General features: G+C 37.2%; 1 protein-coding gene across 2 annotated transcripts in view; it reads left to right on the forward strand.

Annotated features, from left to right (window-relative positions):
• Positions 1–26950, forward strand: part of LOC139151162 (glutamate receptor ionotropic, NMDA 2A-like) — a 109971-nt gene that overhangs the window by 66323 nt on the left and 16698 nt on the right. For both annotated transcript variants that reach the window (XM_070723755.1, XM_070723754.1), the window contains 2 exons: positions 18254–18991; positions 25000–25202. In XM_070723755.1, coding sequence (XP_070579856.1) covers positions 18254–18991; positions 25000–25202 — 941 coding nt within the window. The remainder of the gene's footprint in view (positions 1–18253; positions 18992–24999; positions 25203–26950) is intronic.

The following is a 26950-nucleotide window of genomic DNA, read 5'->3' on the forward strand; positions in this document are numbered from 1 at the left end:
TGCTTAGTGCAGACAAAATATACACCCAATCTTACCAAGAGTTAGACGATTAACATCAGCAAGGCGAGGCGAAGTAATTTTACGCATGAATGGTCTCGGCCAACGCCCATGGTTGACAAACGTTTGCGTTTCAATGCCCCAATGAAATAATTATTCGCTGGGTTAATGCGATTTGCAAGACCCAAATAGGTTTTCGCGTTTCGTATCTCAAAGGATAATATTAATTTAATCGTAGACCATCGGGTATAATGGTACCGTACTTTGCTGCGGTGCTTGTCAGATTTCTGACACGTGTTAGTGTCTCAACAATTGAGCTGATCACGACATACGTCGCATTTTTGAAATACATCAACTTAAGTCAATCAACTCGAGACCCTGTAATAATCAAACTTTGCTGACTGTATGGACGATCAAGCAGCTCTATTCGCGATAGTATATATATTCATGCATACTAATTGTCATTGTTACGTTTAAACATTAGCGCCACACTCTAACAAAATCGGTGCCAATGTCTTTGACGAAAGTAGACTGTTAAATACGGTCACCAAAACCGATCCGCAAGAAAGACTCGATGCCGCTTTTTGACATGATTAACTGTTAGTAGTTTTCGAATGACAAGAGCCCATCTTTTCCAACACAAGCCCCAAGCAGTGTCTTAATCTTTACCTCTATGAAAGTCCTAGCAAAATAACACCAATCTGAAATGATTGACACCGTAATACCTTTTATAAGTGCGATTCAAGTTTCATTCACTCACGTGGTTGGAGTCATTTCATAGTTGGATGTCGAATTGGCGTCGATATAATCTGTTTTAAGTGTAGATATTAAGTTTCTCGAGACATGGTTTTAAATGCCATTAGTATCAAGTTATCAACCCGCACATGTTCCATCTTCGTTTTCCCGAACTGATTCGTCGAGGGCCGGAATTATGCAGATTTACTCTCTCAAATTCTCAGCATCCCCGCCTTTTTATGGTTTTGTCGATCTAACTCATCATTACCAGTACCTATTCCTTTAAGCGTCTCAGTCCGCTGAGATCAGGAATTCTTTCTCGTCGACAATTGGTTTCCGTCTTTATCTTGTGCACGTTTGTGGTAACTCAGCAGAGGGCAGGAAAAAATTAGACTGTGATTGTGTATCGTCTTAGCAAAACGTGCAGCAGTCGACATTCCCTAACGAGAGTTTGAGCACATCCACTTGGCGGCCATACTGGATTTGTCAGTTGAAAGGTCAGTTCCTCGTGAAAGAGACGAGGTCTTACGGTGATGAAATGTCTAAAAATTCTTCATTTTTATCGCCTAGTTGAATGGGTATGCTTTTCAGATTTAAAACGAGGCATATTAGAAGCTTTACCTGTAGATATATGTAATATTAACAATGATAGTGACCCTCAGTACAGAACGCATAGCTTATCACAATCACATCGCGTAATGTTGACCGGTCCTTTGTAAGCGCAATGAACTAGCACATGTTGATTTTGAAAATAATAAGGCTGTCTAGATATGCTAGAATTTTTGTGTCAGAAAGACAGTAATGCCACTTTCTATTGAATGGATATTTATTACGCAATATTCAAGGATCTTTTCCTAATAGCGGCGCAATCACGTTAGATCAATTTCCGAGGACAAATAGGGGCGGAAATGCCTTCCCTCAATTTAGTGCACTTGCCCTGGGGGTATTATTGACGAATACAACCCTTGCAGCTATATATAGCCGTGCAGAGATAAGAGTTTAATTTTGTAAATTGGAATGCCAGAGCACTGATATCTCCCGGATGATAAGACAGCAAAAATCCAATTTTTGATCTTTTATGTACTGTTTCTCGATGAAGTTGCTAATCTATGCTAATATCAACCAAGTTGTACGTGAGTAGCAATCCTACTCCGAGATCACCATGTATGTACAAACCTATCCCGGGAACTCATTCCTTGTGTTGTTCGATCGATGTGTTCTTCCACACACTGTTTGGATTGATAACGTGGAGTGATCATGGACAATGGTGTATTAATCAGTCACCCATGAGACTGCGACTGCGAGCATATAAAAGGAGATTTATCGTGCATAATGAGTGGCTTTTTTATTCTGAAAAGAGTTTCTCGCACAAGCTTAATTCAGTCATGACAAAATACACTAACTCCAAAACACGTATAGCAATAGCTTGCAGGCATAATCCCCTTGTCATTATGGAGCATCCATGTGTATGGTACATTTTATACATATGACAACACGTTACATTAGCAATGTCGCCTTGGCAACTACACGTGAGTGAAAAGTTCTGAATTAGAAGCAGGGCGGCGTTCTTGTTCAGAGTAGTTGGGATATCTTTAACGAGGTTCCTACCTTGCAAAGCTTTCTATCTTTGCGAAGTCAATGTAAGGATTTTAACATAGCTCATAATGCTCAATATATTGTATTTCAGTGCAATTAAGAAAATTATGCAAAGTAAGTTATTCAATAACTTGTGTTTATGTTTTGCTTTTGAGCCATACTACTGTATCGGTATCATGCATTTCAAATGGTATATATATATATATATATATATATATATATATATATATATATATATATATATATATATATATATATATATATATATATATATATATATATAAACACTTTGGGTTAGCTGCATGCTATTTTAGCGTTTTCAAATTCTGATTGCAATAATCTGGTTTTTATTTAGCTCAAAGGACATTAATGATAGCAGATGTTGGGAAAAGTTTAAATTAGAAGCATCATAAATCAGCAAATTAACAGACTCGGCTTAATTCACTAGGGACGCTAGATGATTACACATATTTGATATAAATACATACATACATACACACACACACACACACACACACACACACACACATATATATATATATATATATATATATATATATATATATATATAATTATTTATATAATCATATATATAATATACATATATATAATGATATATAATCATTGAGCAAAATATTGTCTAATTTTTTATGTTTTTTGATCAAACTAGACTGAAAGTTGCTGAAAGTATACATTATACATATATAATTATATATATAATCATTGGGCAAAATGTTGTCTAATTTTTTATGTTTTTTGATCAAAATGGACTAAACGTTGCTGAAAGTTTGGTTTTATCACACCAAACCTACACAGTGTATAAACTGAAGAGTGAACAAAACCAAAGACAAACATAGACACAGACTCGCAACGGGTATTGTTTAAGGCGTGAAGCGGCTACGTAACCCATCCATGTTCGCCTCGCCTCAGGTTGCTCTCGCCTCTCATTTCCGAAGAGTGCCGACCATGCATCCTTCGGTAATTTTCGGATTTTCGCCAATTGTTAAGCGAAAGTATGTTCGGTAAAGTTTGTGTTTTTGTTTTCGTGTGGCGTGCTGGCGAAAACGGGAGTGTTTTGAGCTTGAGGAAAGTGAGTTTTACCGTTTTAAAAAATCCTCTCATATTTTTATGAATATATAATGAGTGTGTTTGAACCAAATTAAAAGTCTTTTATCGATACTGTCTGGTTTTACTCAATGGTTTACAGTCAGTCATACTATCTTTTACACGTTCGTCAAGGAAGGACATGTTTATGAAACTGCTGGCGTGTTATGCTTTGATTGGCGTGGAGCAGTGTTTCTGCCCTGAGAGCTCATAAAGTAACTATGGCTGCTACGCGACTGGCAGCACGATGCCATCTCGTCGTATTTTTCGCATAATCTCGAGTAATTCTCAACCACAGACAAAGTCTCCAAAACGTTTAACACCTTTGAAACTCATTTTCATATGAAAAGGCAATAGTCTACCGAGACGACCATGGAACAAAAGGCATGCCGCGTTTCCAGTCTGTGTCTATATTTGTCTGTTACAAAACTAACACCTGGAGATTCAAAAAAAAAAATATTGTAATGCTGTTATCTGATCACAATAAAACACCAAGCAGGGATTAAAAGTGATGATACTTACAAGAATATGAATGTTTAAAAAATTGGCAGTAATTGTGCAAGTTTCTAAAACCACTCTTCAATTATTTAGCTTAAAAGGATCAAACTTTGTTATGAATCTCCTTGTTCTCCTTGTGTAACCGAAGAAGGCAGCCGACGTGCATGTTTTGAAGGTTCTATTCTTCTATATGTACTGTTCTATTGACACTATGCCCAGGACACGCAATACCAATAACGTTTGGATCTTAAATGTCACGCAATATATAGTCTGGTAGGATGACGCAATCTAAATTAGATTTTTGTGGCAAATCATCATAACGTATTATCTTGGTGCTTTATACTGATTTGTGGTAACCTTCGCCCCAGGGATCTTTTTTAAGAGCACAGCGTTGCCATGGTGTATTTTATCATGTCTCCGGAAAGTATCTAAGTACATGAATGTCGTAACAAAGGGTATTCGGCCGAGCAAACTACTTAGTAGTTTTTCTTAACAACACTCCACAAAAATCATATAACGCTATTGGAACTAATTGAGGAGAATTGGATCTTTATATTTTTCAATTTCTCAACAGTTTAAGGTGCCCTATAGCTGAATGCTACATATTACAAATTACTCATAAAACAAGCGAATAACTTGAAAAGAAGAGCAGATGAGCTTACATTTACAGATTAAATCGACATAACTTTACTATCCAATGATCCTAAGTTAGTTCCAATCATGTTATATGGAGGCCATTGCCTATTGTGCATATTATTGATATAAATATGTATGCTTTCATTATTTTGTTTGCTTGTCTGTCCGTTTGTTTTTGCCCATTTGTTGGCGAACGGTCACTGTTACTCTTTCTAAAAAAATATTAATTTTATTGAAGTTGCAAAACAAATATTTACGGTTAATAATGTAAAAAATTAGGTGTGACGGGTTAGCGGATAACGTATCACAATTTCAGTCTATCGAGTTCCGCTTTGCAGTAAGCAGGCCGGCCGTGATACGAACCATTAAAAAGCACGTCATAGCTGGAAGAAATTACGAATCACGAATGCAAAATGCATATCCTGCTGGTATGCACCTGAATATGCTAATATACACATATAACAATGACAATATTAAAATTATCGCACATATTGCAGAAAAAGGAAAGGAACAACCAATCCTTTGCGGATATAACCTTTGACAAATGTCCTCTCCCATCCTTGTGAAAGTTGGAACAAACATTATATGCACATGCATCTATAAACACACACAAATATAGGCGTACGCATATATATATATATATATATATATATATATATATATATATATATATATATATATATATGCATACATACATTCATACATACATACATACATACATACATACATACATACATACATACATACATACATACATACATACATACATACATACATACATACATACGTTACGTTTCGTTACGTTTACGTTTCGTACGAGGAGACTGACAGACAGACATACATACAGTATCTAACGAACATTCCACCTTGTTGTTAATTTCGTTTGTGATGTAGAGGGTCTGCTATTTTTGTCTTGTGTCGATACAATACAACACACTATTTTAAATAATGTCTGAGGGAAGGTTAAACCCCAGATATTGAAAACCTTGCACATTTTTCGAGCTACACATGCATCAATATTATGCAACTATTGTCCTGACTCATCACCGGCAATACATTAGCACGATTAATAAACAAGCAATGTACACTAATCATTAGCATTATTCATCTAAAAATTGCTAAATTATCTTATCTTTTTGTAAAGGTTAACAAAACACCAATTGTTAAATTTGAGTTTAATTGATAGTTTTAAGGTAAAAGCAAAAATAAAGCTCGACCAGCTGCTGCATTCACCCGTTCGATAGTCATCGATAAAGTTGAAAACCAGCCTGTGACGATCGACACAATTCGACGAACTGCAAATCAACTGTCCCTTTGATAGTTTCAAAACACAAATTTTCCACAAGCGTTTGACCTTCGGCTAATGGAAATCAGTTGGATAGCATTTACCTTTCACTATGTATGTATGTATGTATGTATGTATGTATGTATGTATGTATGTATGTATGTATGTATGTATGTATGTATGTATGTATGTATGTATGAATGTATATATGTATATATATATATATATATATATATATATATATATATATATATATATATATATATATATATATATATATATATATATATATATATATATATGCGTGCGTGTTTTCGGCTTTAGTTTGTGATGGCATTCAGTTATAGTAAAACGTCGGATTTTACCATGTTTCATTCTGGTGTTAGAACACGTTTCCGAGACGAGCGGATCATCGGATTTAGAAGGATGCGGTCTGATTACTCTTCAAGAGCGTCAGAACCTCTGACCCTAGAATGTCCTGAGAGTACTTTCCTGTACGGTATATCATGAACGAAGGCAACATAAACTATGGCAACATACAGACGGTCTCCTCTATGTCTTGGAAGTTTGAATAGACGGATTACCGATTTCGTCTGTCGTTGGTCATATAATAAACACTTTTGAAATAATATGAAACAGGAGATGTCTTCATAACTTTATTAGGTAAGGTGTGGTAATGAAACTTTGAAATTTTGCAGACACCGAGTTTCCAAAATGCACAATACTGTTCGTTTGTCGTATACAGTGTCATATAGGATTTCATAAACTGTCATTTCTTATAATTATATATCACCTAAAGGAGTGTCACATTCTAGTTATAACGCTTAAACTGAAAACTTTGCGGGTATATCGATATAAGTAATAAAATATACCATTTTGCGTCATTGTCGGCAAATCATATGCAATGCTATGTTTTTGGCCGGCGTAGAACGAAAAGATTGATGTTTTCTCAGAGTTGACGTCGAGAGCTATTCTAGTATTCAGATATTGTACAAGAATCTATATATCCTTGTTTTGTTTATTTTGGTTTTTTTTTGTGATTTTCATTGCATGAACTCAGCTTATTGAATGTATTCATTGCTTCGATGAAGTTTGTGTGTGATGTGTGATAGTGAGTGTACGAGCGTGAGTACGAACTCTACAACGTGTGGAGGGGTCGCAGTCAGAAATATTGTAAGAACTTAGCTCGGTTATTGAACCACTCTTTTTGAGAGTGGGTATTTGGCCGAGCGGTTCTGCCTGTTGCTTCTCTGCTGCGTGACTGGATGCTGTATGTTGTAAGTTCGAACCAGACGAAAAATTACCGTATTATCGAACAGTGAGTGCAAGTGTCGTTTCAGGAACTTTAAATGTAACGTTGCGACCAGCCGTTTTTCAGATTGTGATAGATGAGATGTAATTACAACTGTTATTAATTGTAAGGTTAAATTTCCTGACATCGTGCACATCTGCATCATGTCAAATATCCTTTTCACTGACCCATTTAACTACGCATATAATTCAATGATGAACGAGCACTAAACCGTTACCCGTATATTTTTCAAAAGTTTACAAATAGAATCGCACTGCCAACACATGTATTTGATCATTATCGGATAGATAGATATATATACAGACAGACATAGATAGATAGATAGATAGATAGACAGACAGATAGATAGATAGATAGATAGATAGATAGATAGATAGATAGATAGATAGATAGATAGATAGATAGATAGATAGATAGATAGATAGATAGATAGATAGATAGATAGACATGCTTCTTGAACTTATCAATGTTTTATCAGTCTGACTAGTCATGAAATTCTAGCTTATTCTCTCCAAGAATTGTCAAGGCAAATTGACAATTAACATTTTTCGATAATGATCAAATATATGGAGTTCATCATAAATAGAGCAGTTGTCGTTCGCGGAATTCAAGGAACGTGTATTTTTGATAATTAATCATCAGTAAATCATTGATTTCAAGAGCCAGCTCTCGCAAAACAACAACGGATATTGGTAGACAATGCACACAGTGTATAGTTTGCTTATATTACAGATTTTGCTGAGATCATAATTTTGAGATTATTAAAAGCCGATTGGAAGATATAAGCCTTTGTAATTTTTTCATGTTTTGCCGTCGTTTACGTTTTTCATTTTGAACAGACATTTTACAATGTAATTGAATGAGCTCGACACTTTCAAATATGGCATTATGTTCCGTTGATCTTAATCAATATTTTGAAAAATGATAACTCTTCAAAAAGGACCCGAATACATGTTTGATAACTTAAATGATTCCTATATCGTACCAGCTGAATACGATAGATTGAGCAGTATACATAATTTAGCCTTCCAATGCTTATTTCCTTTGTTATCAAATAGCAACGTCGATTTCCAGACTACAAAGGATTGAGTATCTGAAAAATGGGACGAACAATGAATTTGACATTACTTGTTAACCAGTCCGTGTTTCACGTTATTTCAAATACCGTTTCCTAGTTTCATTTTAAAGATACATAAAACCAAGATGCGTCGTAGTTTATCACTGATTCAGCGGTTGTCTTCATAATGTACTCTCAAAATTTACTGTGCATACTTGACAACTGAGTAAGCTGTTGTTTTCGTATATATTCTAGAAGTTCACTGCTCATACTTGACAGCTGAACATCAGAGATATGTTTGGAGTGCGTATATGATTGGCACCCTAAATGTTCTGGGATTTCGTCTAATCATACCTATCTAGCACAGTCAGACACAAGAAGTTACGGAAGTATTGATTTTTCATACATTGATGTATTCTGTGTGTTAAAAATCCCCTGACTTCATCTCAACAACAAAGTCATAGCACACCAAGAGCATCATACTTATAAACTTATGGTAGCATCGCCATGAAGGTGAAAGACGGAATTTTTTTGGCCAAACTTCTCTCGAGGTAACTTTCGAAAATTCTCTAACCATATCAAGAATGTAAACCAAGAATCGCCGTGTAAATTTGGTACTAGAAAAGCAAACTACCAAACACATAACGATATTCGCAATTCAAAATGGCCACAATCTAGATTTTAAGTCTACAGGGAAAAATACAACTTTTGATTTTCGAAAAAGTAAAACCTCTTACACCAAGAGCCTTAAAATGAGCACCCACGAATGGCAGACCGGAAAAGAATCGGAAAAAAAACTTGAGAGTACGAATGACTGTCCCCGTAACACATTCTACTGTAACAAAAGAGTTGTTCTATTAAGCTAATTGTTAAAAGATGCAAATCAAAGTAGTGATATTCCAATAATTACAACTGTAAACTGTTTGGCCCAGATATTAAATTTACACCCTTCCTTTCACAGACGATTGTTAAAAATACGTCTACGTCACTCAATAACGTGTCAATAAAATAAAGTGAATGAGGTCACAGAGTGGGAAAGAATGATGAATCCATTTCAGTTCTGATAACATGGCCATCACATGGGATTTAAATAATGAGGTTAGTATGAGATCTTCACGCAGCCAACAGTCAGTACATCAAAAGAACGGCACCATTTTACAAGTGGTATAGCCACAAACTGATGACGTCAAAGATGTGCGTACTTATGGAAATGAGGTCAAAGGTTACGTTCTAAAAGGGGCGATAAATTATTTTGGGGTAAGAGTTAGGAATGGGGGCTTGGAAACTTAGGGGGAAATGATTGAAAAGAAGGGTCCCAATTTTCACTATTGCTGTCTATGCTCTCTCTAATTCTACTACTATCTCAAGTCTATCTATGTCTATGTCTATATCTTCTTCAGCCATCTATACACCTATGTGGAAGAAACAGTTGTTTAGCGAGAGAGAGAAAGCATTAATTATAAAGTTAGTATATTTTTATAACATCTTATGCTACCGCCGGGACTCGAACCCAGGACCTTCAGCATGTGAAACACTATACCTATAACCTGTACTCCACGAGAACAAGTTGCAGGAAGGGGATGCAATGTTAATATAAACATTAGTAGATAATGGTGAACAGGAACTGGTTAATTTATAATGTTCACATTTAATGCACATTTAAATTCATTTACGTATTTTCTTTCTTTTATTGAATTCATGGTAGTGTATTCGTTTCTTTATTGTTTGTGTTGATTTTTTTTATTTTCGTCTTTGTTGTGCACATAATTTTGTGATTTTTTCCCATATTTTTGGTGTATTCACACAGTTATTGAAAAACTGTAGCTTCTTTAAGATACTTTATTTATTGTTACATGTGTGTTTGATATTTATTGTTGAATTGTTTGCTGCCTTTTTTTACAATATAAAAGATATGTGTTCCATTTTTGACATAATATACTTCATATAAAAGATGTTCATCAGTTAGCATATGTGAAATGCAATGTTTCATTCCTATTGTGGATGAAAATGTGAAGAACAATTCGTGAAACATACTACGACAATTACATTATAAAATTCCGCCAAATGACGAAGTCAATTCAGTACTGAAGCGAAAAATAAATTGGCTGTCAATGTCACAATGCACGGTCCATACAGTCACTATCAGGGGCTTGTTACTTCGGTTTTCTACCAATTGACGAAGTGCATGAAGTACAGAAGTAGACAAAATCCGCTACCAATATGATGTAGCGTCCATATTGTCAGTAGTATGAACTCATTTCTTCATGTGGTTTGTGCATTACCAGTGTCACACATCACATCGACGTTAGTGGCCTCCTGAACTGTTGACTTTGTCGTTTTAGTTTTGACACCATCTGAAAACTTTGGCACAATACGCTAGCTGTTTAAAGTGCAGTGTAGGGTCGATGAAGGGGCTGTTAACTGAAAGGATAAAGAACTGAAATATGTTGAACAAGTGACATCCACGCGTGAGCTTTATCGCCGAAACGCTTCCGCCACATAAACTCATAAAGATAAGTTGGAAATAAATCTGAAGATGTGTACCCCACCCTTCGCTTGGCATGCATCCACATGCCTTCCACGGTGTTGGTGTGGGCGAAGGTTTGAGGATCCACAAAATGAAGAGAATGATAACGGTCAAATGAGAGAACTGAGGAGACCTGGACAACGAAGAATAAGCCCTCCATTCATCAGAAATAATAGTAGAACCTGGACGAACAAATCGATAAATCAAAGGAATTAAGGTATTCGCATCACGCCGGTCAACAGAAATGAGAAAGCAAGCTGAAGAATCGCGATCGATGCCTCCAAAGACCCAGTGTCCATCACGGTGTCGACCCCGACTGTATTTGGACTTTCCGAACTTAGATTCATCAATTTCCACAATACAGCCGGGGCCACCAACCTGTTCGGAGGCATGATCGCGAAGATAAAGAAAACAAATCTCACGACAGAAATTAAACCAATCCACAACAGATTTTGAAGAGATGGACAACTGAAAAGAAGTATCAGTAACTGAAAACTTAAAACACCAAAAATACATCAACTGTAGAATGGTGACAAAAGGTAAATGGCATAAATGAAACCAACTGTCAGTGCGGACTGAAATAGCCGCGCCGCAAGAGCGGTCGGGACAGCACCAATGGTATGTATCCCGGCCACTCCGGCGACGCAACCTCATATCTCTGCCGCACTGACAGTTGCGCCTCTTGTGTAACAGGCCATTCTTTTGACACCATTCTACAGCGGTTTGTTCATCCGGCGTGACTTGAAGAAATAAATCACGAATAACGGAAAAGAACAACCGATTGCTCCCAACACTGCACGCTGTGCCATGGTGTATCTAAAAGAGAAAAGATAGGAATGCATGAAACATTACAGCGCCAGGAGTGCATTATTGAGTATAAAACCGAAATCCTGGTGACGAATATTATTACTGTTTGACTTACGTATATTGTATGCCTTTGAAATTATAGTGAAAAAATAGTGAAAGCTATCAGGTTCGTCTAATATTTCTGATAGCAGCAAAGCAGCCAGCAAGAGACAGTGTGCAGCCTATGCCGGCTTTTTATAGTGTACGGTGAAACCATGCAGGTGTGAATTTTAGTGTGTCAGAAAAGTATGCAAATGAAAGCAGAGAAAGTTTTTTGGGGCCGTCATATCGATTGCTATTTGCATTTCAATGTACGCTGGTTTCTGTTACGTAAGATGATGCCATCTTTGGCAAGTGCGGTATTGAAAAGGGGTCAATATGGCCATTGCCGTCGGGGTCAGTTTGTACATGATAAGAAATTTGCTGAATAAAACGTGAGAGAGGACATATTGTACCTGGAATGAGACGGAATTATTGCCGCGATCACATGAACTAACTTACCCTAACCCTAAAAAGTCTGTGATGGTCTTCATTTGCTTGATTTTGTGTCGGGTGAAGCACAGTGGGAGCCAGGAATTGGGGTTAGCTGACCAAATTGTCGGAACTCCGCTCGCTTCGCTCGCTCCGTTCCGACAATTTGGTCAGCTAACCCCAATTCCTGGCCCCCACTGTACTTCACCCGATACAAAAACTAAGCAGTCGGAAATTGTGACAGTGATTTGAAGAAAGTGCACATTTATATTATTTTAATCTTATTAGTTAGTCAGTGCCGCAAATACGGGGGTCTGTGTTTTGTGTACGGCGATTTTGACGTCATCAGTTTGTGGCTATACCAGTAGTAAAATGGTGCCAAAGAAACGAACCCGGCATAATGTCCGAGTAGGTGTGACAGCTACATGTGGCACGATCACGCCATACATCTTCTCGCTCTAAACATGATTTATCAGCCCGTAGGTGATTCTATCATTTTATATGGTTGAGTGACCATGCATAGACCATAACGAGGCAAAAATGAGCCGCCATCTGAACTGAAACGCGTTTGTTGACGTGACAATGCACAGTGTCAATAGATGTGTCATCCTGGCCTGTTGAATAATGGGCTTATATTATGTGCCTCAGGCAGCGCAAAAGAGCTTAACTTTTACTGACAAATAGCAAAGATAAAAATCAAGCCGAGGTCACTTTGTATGAGTGATTGTTTTATTTGTACTTGTACGTGGTAATAAGTAATTACGTCTCCACAACTAAATATAGTTGAGGTTGAAACCCTCTTCATATAAAGATTGTCTTTTCTACCTCACATCTTGCTATCGCATGTATTTTTCAGTATATTTCGCTACCATGTGGGGGAAAAATTGACGCCGTATTTGTACGTTTTTGACAGAAAAAGACTTTCGCTCTTGCCACACGAATTTCAGGTCATGATTGTATTCGTATTGTCATTAATGCATGTGATTGTGGTCATAATCTTCATTTAGCGACCATGAATAATTAAAGCACGTGCATGATAAACGGAAGTCATTGCTTTCAGTGGGCGTCAGCTCTGTTTCAATTAGCCTGAGCCAATTAGCCCCGTATGATATTAAAACCGTGTTTATGCATGATAATCATTCAGCATTAAGATTTCGTTTTGAAATAAATCATTCAAAAATCTGCCCGCACATTGGGGAGGGGGGTGAACTGCTAAAAAACCCCATCTCATCAAATTATCGCATTGCGGTAAGTTTAAATCATGATTTCTTTGTCGTTAAATTTTCGCACTTACAAACATTCGGGTTTTTGGGGGGAGGGGGTCGAGGTCAATAAGTTTAGTTTGCCACGGATGTGTAATTCCACTGCGTTCGGTAGAGCTTATATGGACGACATTCTTTTTCAAAACCAGCGCTGTGCTCTTATATTTCTGGTGTAATTCAGAAAATTTCAACCCCTCTAAAACTCACAATGCGACTGGAGTCTTAGCCGGTACTTGTACTTCGTGCCTTGTCTTCGAGGATTTCATGAATTTCAGTCTCAATGTATTAACTCAATACTAGACATGTTTTGTTCGGCTTGGTGCAATATGTTCAAATATCAGAAATTTATTACCCTTAGTAGAATGAGATCACAAGTTTACATGTATGCTGCTGCGTCGTATTATAGCCAGGGCAGGGAAATAAAACAAATTATACAAATTTAATTGTTGGTGAACTGAATTATGTTATGCGCAGCCATAGAATGACACACTTTGCACAGTTAAGTGAGCAGGAATCGGAACCTATACTCTTCCTTGGTGCAGCATTTGCAGCTGCCCCTTGTAGGCTTCATATGTTGAAAGTCGTTACTACTGCCAAATATTTGTTTGACGGTTAGATATGGAATTATATTTGAAAATCTAAAAATATAAAGCAAACAGCTGATTGTTTCATATGAATTAAATGCAATTCCTTTATAATGAATAAAGGGTCAAAGAAAACGGCCCTGTGTCATAAATGAACTAATGCCACAAAGCAGAAATCCATATGCATTAGCTTTTTAAAAATGTGACTATGAGGCTTCATTGTGTTTTATTAGTAGGTTAATTTTTCTTTGTTGGTAAGGTGTCACTTGTAGGCACATAAAGTGTATCGCAAAGTGTTGTAGCATACGTTAACAGAAGCCGGGGCAAAGATAGCCGATCAGAAGCAAGCCATGCACCTGTCTAATATCACTTGTTATGGCTAATAAAGACAGCATGAAAGAACAATGCTCAATTTACGTTGTCAGATTAGTATAGCATGAAGGTACTACATCATAGTACCTGGCATTAACTGACACTTGCCAATATGCAGCACATCGGTTAGTACAGCTATGTGTGTGCCAGATTCGGGAATCATACTGAATATATATATATATATATATATATATATATATATATATATATATATATGTATGTATATATATGTATATGTATATATATATATATATATATATATATATATATATATATATATATATATATATATAATATATATATATATATATATATATATATGTATATATAGCATTTGCAGCTGCCCCTTGTAGGCTTCATATGTTGAAAGTCGTTACTACTGCCAAATATTTGTTTGACGGTTAGATATGGAATTATATTTGAAGTATTGATTCAATATAAAAATCTAAAAATATAAAGCAAACAGCTGATTGTTTCATATGAATTAAATGCAATTCCTTTATAATGAATAAAGGGTCAAAGAAAACGGCCCTGTGTCATAAATGAACTAATGCCACAAAGCAGAAATCCATATGCATTACCTTTTTAAAAATGTGACTATGAGGCTTCATTGTGTTTTATTAGTAGGTTAATTTTTCTTTGTTGGTAAGGTGTCACTTGTAGGCACATAAAGTGTATCGCAAAGTGTTGTAGCATACGTTAACAGAAGCCGGGGCAAAGATAGCCGATCAGAAGCAAGCCATGCATATATATATATATATATATATATATATATATATATATATATATATATATATATATATATATATATATATATATATATATATATATATATATATATATATATATATATATACACGTGATTTTAGAATATCACTTGTTTCCACAAAATCCTTTGGTGAAAGGTCTTTTTCCCATTCGACAGGGCCGAAAACTTGGAACAAGCTGCCTGTTAACCTACACCATACGGATTCATTCCACCATGCCCTCAAGACGCATTTTTAGGGAATAGTGTAGTTTTTTCCTTCGCCTAGAGCTCCCTTTTGAGTTTAGGCGATATATAAATATTCTTTATTATTATTATTATTATTATTATTATTATTATTATTATTATTATTATTATTATTATTATTATACAAGTTTAGGGGCTACAGTAGTATATAGAAATCTAAAAACAGTTCATTGAAGCTGTGGGACTTCTGAAAAAAAAGGTGTTGTTACTCCTGAATGGTTGCCATGGAAACATCTCACATTAAAAGAGTGTGATTTTTTTTGGTGTGCTAACCAGAAAACCCCTTATTATCAATTTTTTACATCAATTAATAGTTAGGGGAAAAAGTAACATTTTCAATCCAAAAATAGTTACTATGGCAACTCGAAACATTAAAATAAGTCTGGCATTTGTGTTCTCTGACCCGAACTTCCCCACTAGATAATTTTCATTTCAATCAAAGTAACTTTTCATGGGATATTAGAAAAACTGAAATTTCAACACCTAAAATGGTTACCATGGAAACATGGGGCATCGAAATCGATATCATATTTGGTCTTTTCGACCCAAAATACCCTTATGGTGAAATTTTCACGGAAATTGAACCTATTATTATTTGTGTTATTATTTCTATATAATACTTTATTAATTATTATTATTATTATTACAAGTTTAGGAGCCATAAGCTTAAGTATTATATAGAAATCTAACAACAATTCATTGAAGCTGTGGGAATTCTGAAAAAGAGGTGTTGTTTATTTTAATTTTGTCAATAGGGGTGACTTGTACTTGTCGTATGTGCAGCGCCGAATTATGCATCATACTGTACGGAGAGAGGGGGGGTATCATTAAGCCAAGGGGTAATGCTTGTCGGAAAAGCGACGCTAAGCAGTTTAAGCGATACCAGCAGGTATTGACACCATAGTTACCATGGCAACTTGAAACATTAAAATAATTCTGGTTTTTGTGTTATCTGACCCGAACTCCCCCACAAGATAATTTTCATATCAATCAAAGTAACTTTTCATGGAATATTAGAAAAACTGAAATTTTCAACCCCTAAAATGGTTACCATGGAAACATGGGGCAGTGAAATCGATATCACATTTGGTCTTTTCGACCCAAAATACCCTTATAAAGTGAAATTTTCATGGAAATTTAACCTATTATTATTCGCGTTATTATTTCTATAATACTTATATTAATTATTATTCAGGGCGGCTTGTTCTCGTGATGTATATGATGTTTGACGGTGCACACCTGTTTTCAGAGCTTGGTACAATTAAAATTACCAATGACAAAATAAGGTTACGAGACCGCTGCAAATTACGGCAACGAGACCGTCGTGCACCATTCATAAGTGTTAGCAATATGGCAAAGGTCTTTCGAATCGGAAACGTAATCCATGAATAGAGGAACTGCCCATCGAAATCCGATCTCTCTGATGATTTCCTGACATAGGGTTGAGAAAGTTATGAGCAGACTCACCTCCCAATACTCTAGCGGATGTTGAGTTGAGAATCAGTGATTGTGTCTATCAGGGTGAATGCGTACATGTGTTTGCATACTAAGGCAGGGAATACCATGAACAACATCGGGGTCAAAGGATCACATTATTGATTTTTTTTTGCGAAAGAGAGGAACGATATCAATGTGTGTTGTGGTTCGTTTAATACCCTGTAGTATTTTTGCAATGAACCAACGTAAGCTGCGATTCATTTGTGTGAATTTTAATGCATGTCTGAGGAATACAACTTATCCTGCGCGGTTCTGAACACGCTACTTCAGGCAAAAACATCTCAAAAGAAAACGAAGCGGAGTAGAAGAAGAACCTCCTTTAGAGACATGTGTTGCATTCTCGACATAGATAATGGATTTTTTAGCAGTTCTCTTGAGAACGGAATCTTTTTGAGTACACAGACTTCAAAGCCCGTGCAATTTGTGACTGCCGGGAAAATTTCGGACTTAAGAATCATAACCATAGTAGTTATCGGGGAAAATTCTTCACGGTGTTGTCAGTACTTATGGAAATGCATTCATTATCTGATAAAAGTAGGTCACAATCCTTAAACGTTTTCACGAGCATATGTGGCACTTGAAAACTCAGTACCGTTCTATAGGAAAAATAAGAGTCTATATCTTTGGAAATATTGGTCTTCGAGAGTTGAGTCAGCGTGAAAAATTGTTCAATACCAACAGGTACAGCATCTGCTCATACCTTAATAATCAGCAACACTTTGGAAAACAAATATGAGGGTTACGTTTCACTACATTTTTGTTACCTTGTTTTCATTTATATGCCTATATCGAGTGACGGATCGCTGTTTTGGACATTGCGTTTTGTTTTGTTGTTGTTGTTGTTTGTTGTTGTTGTTTTGTTGTTGTTATTGTTTTGAGAGGTTTGTAATCATTCTGTCTCCGCCGCTGAAATGAATAATTATTCATCACGTTTTGAATGATTCATTTCCAAAAGAAGCCAACAAGGTCAATAAAATCCCAAGTATGTGCAAGCGTGCCGATACTACTTCTAATAAATTAATATTTAGCTTTGAGCCATGTTGAAAAATCGCAATTGTTTGTCAATGTGTAATAAACCCTTTATTTCACTTAACATGTACTTCTAGAGAAGAGTACAAGATTTAAGACGAAATGCGCCAATTGAAAACTCTCGCGCCATAATGTCAGGGAAACCAATGTGAAAGTATGTCCGTTGACCTTTTTTGCCTAGTACTGCTGTTGCTATATGTGTGTACGCAGAGGTTTGAAAAAGAATGCAAGATATAAAATGACTCAAAGTTCGAAGTAGACTGTCCACTATCACATCAGACCGGTAAAGATACCCGGGCTGTTGTGAGACCTTGGGTTCTTAATAACGAGACAAGGTAACATAAGGTGCCTGACAAATTTGACCGTACTATATTGACCTTGACGACTGTCCATAAGTGTGCCCCTTTATTTGTTTTCATTTATTTACCTCCAGGATACCGTTTCCACATATTTACATCTCGGAGCTTCCATCAGTGATCAATGCAAGGCGATGATGTCGTTTTTGAAATACTACGGCTGGCACCACTTTATCATAGTCACCACGGACTTGCCGAACCACGATCGGTTCATCAGCTCCCTGGAGGCGCTCGCTGCCGAGAGTTCCGAGGAGGCCAGTCACTCCGAGGAGTGGGAGATATGCGATAGAATCGAGATCGACATGCGACTCAACCTCACGGAGCAGGTCCAGCTGATCAAGGAGAGCGACTGCACTATCATTTTGCTGTTCTGTTCCCAGAGCGAGGCTCAAGAAATCGTGAGGCTTGCCAACTTGTTTAATCTGATGAGGCAAGGATATGTGTGGATCGCTGCTGAAGTGGTGCTAGGAAAAACGGATTTAAATGAAAAAGTAGATCTCCCTCCAGGTCTGCTCGCTGTCAAATATCAATCACAAGAGTATAATATTGAACACAAAATTGCAGATGTTACCACCATATATCTAGACGGGTTAGATAAGTATGCAGCTAACTTCCATTCGGTGGATATGACACCCCCGAAGTCGTGCTGGAACGATGGCAAAGCAACATCAAAAAGGAGTAAACAATTTATGGAATATCTCTCTGGAAAGACTTTGAAAACGACAGAGAGCAAATTCGTGTTCAATGCGGAAGGATATTTGCTGAATACCCAGATCGCTGTCATGAATGTAGACGCTTCAAGCAAATGGGTGCAGGTGAGTGCTAGCCAATTGTAATGTTCAGTTTCTTTCAAGCGAATGTGTCCCCAGTGAACGGTGTGATACTTGAAAGTTTGCTGAAAAAGTTGTACCACATGAAAAAATCTTCAGATGAAATAAAAGATGAGATAAATGTAAAAACATCTGTCCAACGAATGAGTTCCGAGTGAATCGTGTCATATTTGAAAGTTTTGAAAAAGTAGTACCACGTGAAAAACTGTCTTAAGATAATATAATAACATGAACTAATTGCAACAATTTCTTTCCGCCCAATGGGTTCCGAGTGAACCGTGTAATAGTTGAAAGTTTGAAAAAAGTAGTACCACATCAACACAGATGAAATACCATATAGTTTGTCTCCCCTCAAGGCAGGTGAAGGCAATCGTGTAGAAACCTGCCTGTAATTGGATGCGTGTCAAGATATCCCGCTCCCCCTGATACTGTTGAATTGTAATACTACTCATTGTAATCACGGCCTTCTCGAATCATGTCGATTTCTTTAAAATATCAAGTGGGTCACGACCCTCTACATGATCGCAAATGTTGCTGTGGGCGAAACGGAGTCTAACGAGCACGCGGGTAAATTTCCAATGACATCGCCTCCAGCAAACATGTCGGTTGGTCGGTGTCATCTAACCGCAATTGAACAAAATACCAAAGGGTCAACTTGTAGGGAATTGCCAATGCCCTTACCATTAAAAATTGATCACATTGAGGTTTTTTTGTTTTAAAGGGATAAAGTTTTCGGAACTACGCTAAAAGGTCGTATGGAAACCATACGACCTATGTAAACACTGTATCCAAGGTACGATGGTGATTGGTGAAAGTTAAAGCATGTCTGTCATAATCTACATCGTGTGATTGAAATGTTGCAGCTATGATGATGAGGTGCATCTAGATATCGTGCATGAAATACATTGTTTGTAAACAAGAAACTCGCTCAGGCGCACTTCCGACGACGGTTTCCCTTTAAACACCATCCATCTGACGTCGAGGTGGCAACAAGTCATGAATGGACAAAGGGAGAATTCTTCATAACCTTGATTGTTGGAAAAGCAATTGGAGCGTATAATAAAATATAGTATTCAAAGTCCCTGATGGCTCGAATATGACCTAGTGTATTCATTATGAAATAAATAAAAGCACCCAAGCGTCTTATATCAAATCTAATAGAGTACTAGTGGGATTGTAGTTGAGCGAGCAAGTACAAGGATACTTTAATTAATTTCCGACACATCGATGAAGCTTGTACCAGTCTTCCTCATAAGTGAATCAATAAAGATAAACCAGTAGATGTCAAGACGGCGTTTTTCTATCTTGTTGGGAAACAGAAGATCGGTCTACACCACGGTTTTCTACTTGTCTACGTAAATCAAATGTATAACAGCACCCAGTGCTCCCATCGGCATGCCGTGCCAAAGAATCTCTAACCCATTCTATATGCGAGTCAATAACAGTGTCGAAATTGATTGTCGACAAGTGCCAGCTGGTTAGGGAGGTATTATAAAGAAAATCCAAGCGATCAGCAAATCTGTCATTTGCTAGGTGAAAGCCTTAACAAATTCAATCGCAAAAGTATAATAGATAGTTTATATTATTCATACTCTCATCAAACGAATAAGAGTCAAATAAATCAGTGAGAAAGGGTTAGGGATTTCAGTTTGTGATATTCATTAACATCAAGGTACTTTGCGAAGAAGTGATGGTAACTGCACAGGAACGAGTGAATACATCATTGCGTAATTACAATTATCAATACGTAGGTCCAGAATCGAAGTGGTTAAAACACTAATTATACGATAATTGGTGCCATTCGACACGTTCGACTTCAACCGTCGTTAGTGTTTACCGGGTGGCACTGCAAAGCCAAACTTATGGCAGAATGGTATAAAATTAGCATATCAAGGTCGAATAGCGAAAATATGAATTATCTCATTACATATCGAGAACATTTGTGCAGTAAGACATAAAACTATCCATATGCCGTTCCCACGGCAGGACCTGTCGGGAGATTTCAAAAATCACAGTGGTATACCTTTGTCAATGGACAGTTATGTATAGAATTGAAAGGTAAAAATTATATGTCATAAGTGAAGATTGCAAATTTTAACGTTGTCGAAAAAAACCAATCCATCACCACACGTCTGCTTTGTAACAGGAGATACATGTTCCGAAATGACGCATGCGCATTTTTATCTGAACTCTGTATCACGATGAAGACAAGATAAGTATTTAAAGGTTATACTGAAAATGTAATATCGTGTTACTACATTACAACAGCGGGGTGGAATTTTTTCCAGGAACTGGTATCATGGCCCTGTATACAAATGAAGTCAGATTTTAATATACTACCAGTTTCCAAGTTTTCATTTGGCGCATAGATATCAGCACTGATTGAAAGTCAATGGCCGCCAGATGACACAGACAAAAATCCCCAGCAAATCCTCCAGTAACTGGAAATCCATGTCTGACTTTTTAGCTCGAGCAGCCAGACAGCTGAAGATCAAGGCACACAAATGTGGAAAATTTGAGAAAACATTTTCCCTTAGTGATAGTGATCTCTGATTTGAACCCGCAGGAGATTGCCGGTAATAACATCTGTCATGAATTTACATGTATCTCCCATTTTAATCATTTCGATGTAACCTGCGCCAGCCGTCCCCCCGATTCAACGAGACTGCAGGTACAGTGACAAAGACAATTAATTAGCCGCCATCAAGGGCCTTTTGTCATCTAACTAAGCATTAAAAAAGCAACCGATGACGGATGGTATTACGTTGAGCTAATATCCAATTACGCGAAAAAATTTAGACTGATTATGGGTTTGAAAAGGAATTAAAAAGGGTTTAGGATATTAAGAATAAATGAACACAAGCTTATTATGTTCACAACGGTCATTGTGACTGGTTGCTCTTTCTTTGATTTTGTTCGGTACATAAAGTTATAGACTTCATGAAATCTCTAAGTCGCGACTGCCTTCATGTCTTTTCGTATTCATTCAGAGTTGATACATTTTGGCGGGATGTAAAGTCTGTTTACAATACACGGATATTTATCTTGATGATCGTTCTGCACTCCCCTTCACTTCGCACACGTCGCCGTCGCCGTCGTCGCAGACGTCGAAATCGGGACGCAAGTGTGTTTCTCACTTTCAAATCAACTGTATCCTCTGGCGTGCACAGGAAAAATGTGTCACCTGCGACTGATGGAATATTGAAACACGCGTGTACTTTAATTAAGCTCTGAAAGCTGGTGTTTCCCGCGAGAACTGAGTTCCCTGGACATTGCTGCCTACTGTTCAGACTATTAAGATCGCTAAATGCCCGTAAGAGGTGTTCGCTGTGGTTTCTCTCCGACACACTTTCTAAGGTCAGTCGAGCCGAGGTATTTGCTTTCTCTCGACATTCCACATGAGAACAGACTGTTTTTGATCTTTTGCGGCAAGAGCTGTACTTGTATATTTTTCCTAATTCAAAAGGCCTGAGTTATTTATTCATAAATGAACACTTCTAGAATATTTGGAGCAGAAAGACCTAATCGCTAAATGGTTGAATTAAATTTCTGTCCTATATTCCGATTATGAAAACGTGTACTGCTGTTTTAGTTAATGTTTTGTATTGTGTAGCCACTGCGCAGAATGGCCTATTCCCCGAAGATAATGATGTTATAAATTGCATAAATTGCAGAAGGCTGCTTTAGCAAAGCTCACTTAACCAACCCCCTCCAAACCTCTCGAGATCGCATACAGACGGGACCAATTTCATTCCTCCGATTTACTCACCTGGGAATATTCCTCACCCGAGGAAAGGTTGCGGAAACTTAAATGATGGCGTTAAAATCTTGACATTATGTAGTTTAGATTCTCGGATTAACACTGACATGTGGCCATGATAAATAGTTATTATGAAAATCAATACACCCAAAGGTCAGCAATGCAGTCTTCATTATGAAGCAAAATTATAGTGATCTATTCTCGACTCTTATTTCTCGAACTGATGAAATGATTAGGGCGACAAACACAGTCAAATATGTATTGCGGATATGCACTAAACGTTAAACTGGAGTAATGGGTATCATGTGTTTTATCTATCTCTCTGTCTCTCTACCTACCGATCTATCTATCTATCTATCTATCTATCTATCTATCTATCTATCTATCTATCTATCTATCTATCTTTTCCAATCTGCTCCAAACCTGTTAACATTAACACCTTATATTTTCACATCTCATATATATATATATATATATATATATATATATATATATATATATATATATATATATATAATATTATATATATATATGTATGTATGTATAAGTTTCATATTTGCTATTAGCTGACAATGGACAAAATGCTTGATATACATTATTCAATATGTTTACGCATATTTATGTATGTGGAACACAACATTAATTGCATGCGTAACGTATATCTTTGTATATGGAACATTTCAATAAGTTGATATACAAAGCGTATATCTATGCAGATCAAGAGTATACGTAATACCATATATTATAGCCAAAAATGGGACTATGTGCCCGAGGGCAGGTGACTATTTGCCCGACGTAAGGAGGGCAAATGGTCCCCTGCCCCGAGGGTACATAGTCCCATTTTTGGGCTATAATGTTTTTATTACATGAATCCTATGGAGCGCGCGACGTTCGATATACGAGGCATGTAATAAATGTGTACATAATGTTGTATATCATTTTGCCCAGTGTGACACTTTCACTTTGACCTGTTTTAGGAATTAGGGCTCCAGCAAAACCAATATTCCTCTATTATTGTGTGAGCGAGGTCGAGACTCCTAAGCGTCAGCGTATGAGTTAGGAGGTGTACATTACCTCCTCCGGCTTGTTGTGAAACTCTCGTAGTCCAGGTTATAGCATTCCCTTTTCCCATAAAAATGTCTTGAGAAACCGATTTGTTGTTAGGGAAGTAAATTGTTCGAGTATAAGTTCCGCAAATGTTCACGACCTGGAAAAGTATTGTAGCTATATTTTGAGTGTTTTGAATATTCGCCACACCTGCATGCATCGTAGATTCCTTCCGAATTAGTGTAGTCGCATTTTACACCAACAGTAACATCGTAATATGCATCTTTACTTAAATGCTGTGACTATCAAATAAAATGCGGGTTGAGAAGTGTACATGGATTGGTCACGTTGATCACACCATACGGATAATCAAATGAATTTGAAAGTCTATGTCCGCTGTATACTGTAGTGATAAATTCACGTTCTTACCTTATCTGAACGTCTTCATTGGTTCTCTATTTCGCTTTTGCAATTAAAAATGCTCCATTAAAGGACTGCCGTTAAGGCTTTTCTAATTTTTAAAAGTCTTGCAAGGGAAAACAATACTTCGAGGCGTTTCTTGCAGTTAAAATAAGAGTTCATAAACTTATTTTGCCTTCGCCATTGCCTTTCGTAATAGTAGTCGCATGGGTGACATTAACGCCACGGAATGAATTCCAGATTGCCTTACTGATGGATGCGTTTTCGCACTTTCCTCCGAAACAAGTCCCGAAATAAGTGACTTTTCGATATGAAATGGCATCTGGTGGGCCAAAACTCGCCACTCAACTGAATTTCATAGCGTATCTGTCTAGCGGCAACCATATTTTATGAACATAACGATGTTTACGTGGTATGCTACGTTACATATTGTTTTCAGTGCGACGATGAGTTACGAGCTCGAGGTAATATGGATATACCCTGTCATTGCAATCGTAAATCGGTAATTTTTATCGATCCGTCTTAAATAGGCTGTATACGGCGGCACTAATCTTAACAGCTGTTATCATCGGCTTACAAGTCTTGTCCGACTTTTTCACTGACTGCGTCATCAACAAGAATGCGCGCAATTTAATCTCAGAGGCATATCTTAGCAGCATAATTGGTATGATTGAAATTCTGTAGTTTCGTTCGTTTCAGCAACTGACCTTCAACCGATCATTGTGCCATAGCATGGGTTTTATTTCAAACTTGTATTTATCCTCAGGTTGGGACGTGGTTGAACGACGAATTGCTGATCAATGACGTCACGTGGATCGGCGGTCTGCATCAGCAGCCTGAGGGCCTTACACCTCATCGCCACCTGACCTTCACCACGATCCGGGAGGGCTCCTACCTAAGCACGATAGAACTCAGCGAGGAGGAATGCACGGCTGGTGCAAGATGTAGAGTAAAGGATAACGACACTGGGTTGGTAAAAACTCAAGTTAGTTCTAAAGGAATATGAGAGAGAGGAATATGAGAGAGAGAGAGAGAGAGAGAGAGAGAGAGAGAGAGAGAGAGAGAGAGAGAGAGAGAGAGAGCATGGTGAATAGGGGTTAAGATTTGCGTTTCACACCTGGTGTGTTCAAATCATTTCATGATGGCCGTAAGCATTGGATTTGCTAGTTTTCATTGGTTAGTTATTTTACCAAACTCTACGCTAGCAACAGCAGAGTTGTCAAAATAAAATTTAAGGTGTCACACTTGAATAATTTTACCTTAACAATGACAAGCTTAGAAACCTATAGTGATCGCTTTAGGTGTAATTACAACGAGAACATTGCTTGTGTTCACAAACCAATTTAGCCATCATTGTACAAACATCACAAAGTTTCAACATTTATAAACTGACCACGTTACTCACTGACTCAAAAAATGAATTTTAACCTGAAACGTTAGAAGGAAACGTGAGATTGTATCGGCAAATATACCCTTTTTCACGGAAGAGTTTACAATGCATTGCATGTCCACCTTAAGAACCTGCTTAAAATGCATTACCCAATAACTATTTCTGACTCGCGTGTTTTACAGGCTCAGAACCACAAGGAGATGCAAACGCTTCTCGTTTTAAATCTAGATTACAATCTAATCAAAACCCTTTAACTTTTCGTTTGGAAAGAGGACGCCCGTTTCCTGTCTGTGGTCTGGATGCCCATGCGGCAAAACCCCCAATATATGTATCTGAGTTTTTGGCGAGGAAAACTATCATCAATTATATTCCAAAATGAGAAATCTCCAGATCGCAGCTGCTTCGGTTATCAAGATACTGCTGGCAGAAACTCGTTAGTCACGACTGACATAATAAAATTTGTATTCAAATGATCAAAAAAAAGTCACGACTTGACGCGATTCCCCCTGAATGACACGCCCTCTAGTTATATGATTTGCTTTTTCAATCTCAAAATGAATATTTTATCGGCTTCACATCTGCGACACCCTTAGGCAAGAAACAGGGGTTATATAAAATTGCCCTTAAGATTGGTCTTATCACGCCCTTTATCGGGTAAACCAATTCTGGAAAGAACATTTACCATCAAATAGTGACAGATTTTACCAGACATGTGTGTTTGACAGATAGAATATGACCCCAGGGTAAGCTGGGGTTATCTTTTTTTTCAATGTGAAAGTAATTACAGTACGTGTTTGAAGGTCCTTTTTTCCCCTCTGTCTTACGATCACGTGTGCTCTAGACATTTTGTCGGCCGCAGTATTTTAATTTTGATGTTTTAAGGATGATTTAAAGCGAAAGTCAGACCTATAGAAAATTGGTGTCAGTTTCATAGTTTCTCTTGAGTTAAACGAAAGATAGGACAAAATATAGAATGGTGGTAAAATTAAAAAGGATTTGAAAACATCTTTAAAGATTTAGGTCAACCTATTTCAATATGGTTCGCAGTGTTGCCCTGCAGGTGTGCGCAGAGAAATTGCGACCAACTCAAACGTGAGCCAATTGCTGTTGAAATGCCTTTGAGCAAATGGAAAGTGGCTAGACTCTTGAACCGATTGGTGTTTACAGCTGCGGAACAATATTTCCGACAAATCCAGTTATCTTGTCCAATCTAATAACTAAAAATTCCAAAAACCGAAAATGCATGTTCCAAGGAAATTTCGACAATCTTCTGTAAAAGCAATATTCAATTTGTAATACTCTGAAATTAGTATACGTAGGTGTTATG

Source organism: Ptychodera flava, chromosome 15 (assembly GCF_041260155.1).
Source record: "Ptychodera flava strain L36383 chromosome 15, AS_Pfla_20210202, whole genome shotgun sequence".
In the NCBI taxonomy this organism is placed as follows: domain Eukaryota; kingdom Metazoa; phylum Hemichordata; class Enteropneusta; family Ptychoderidae; genus Ptychodera; species Ptychodera flava.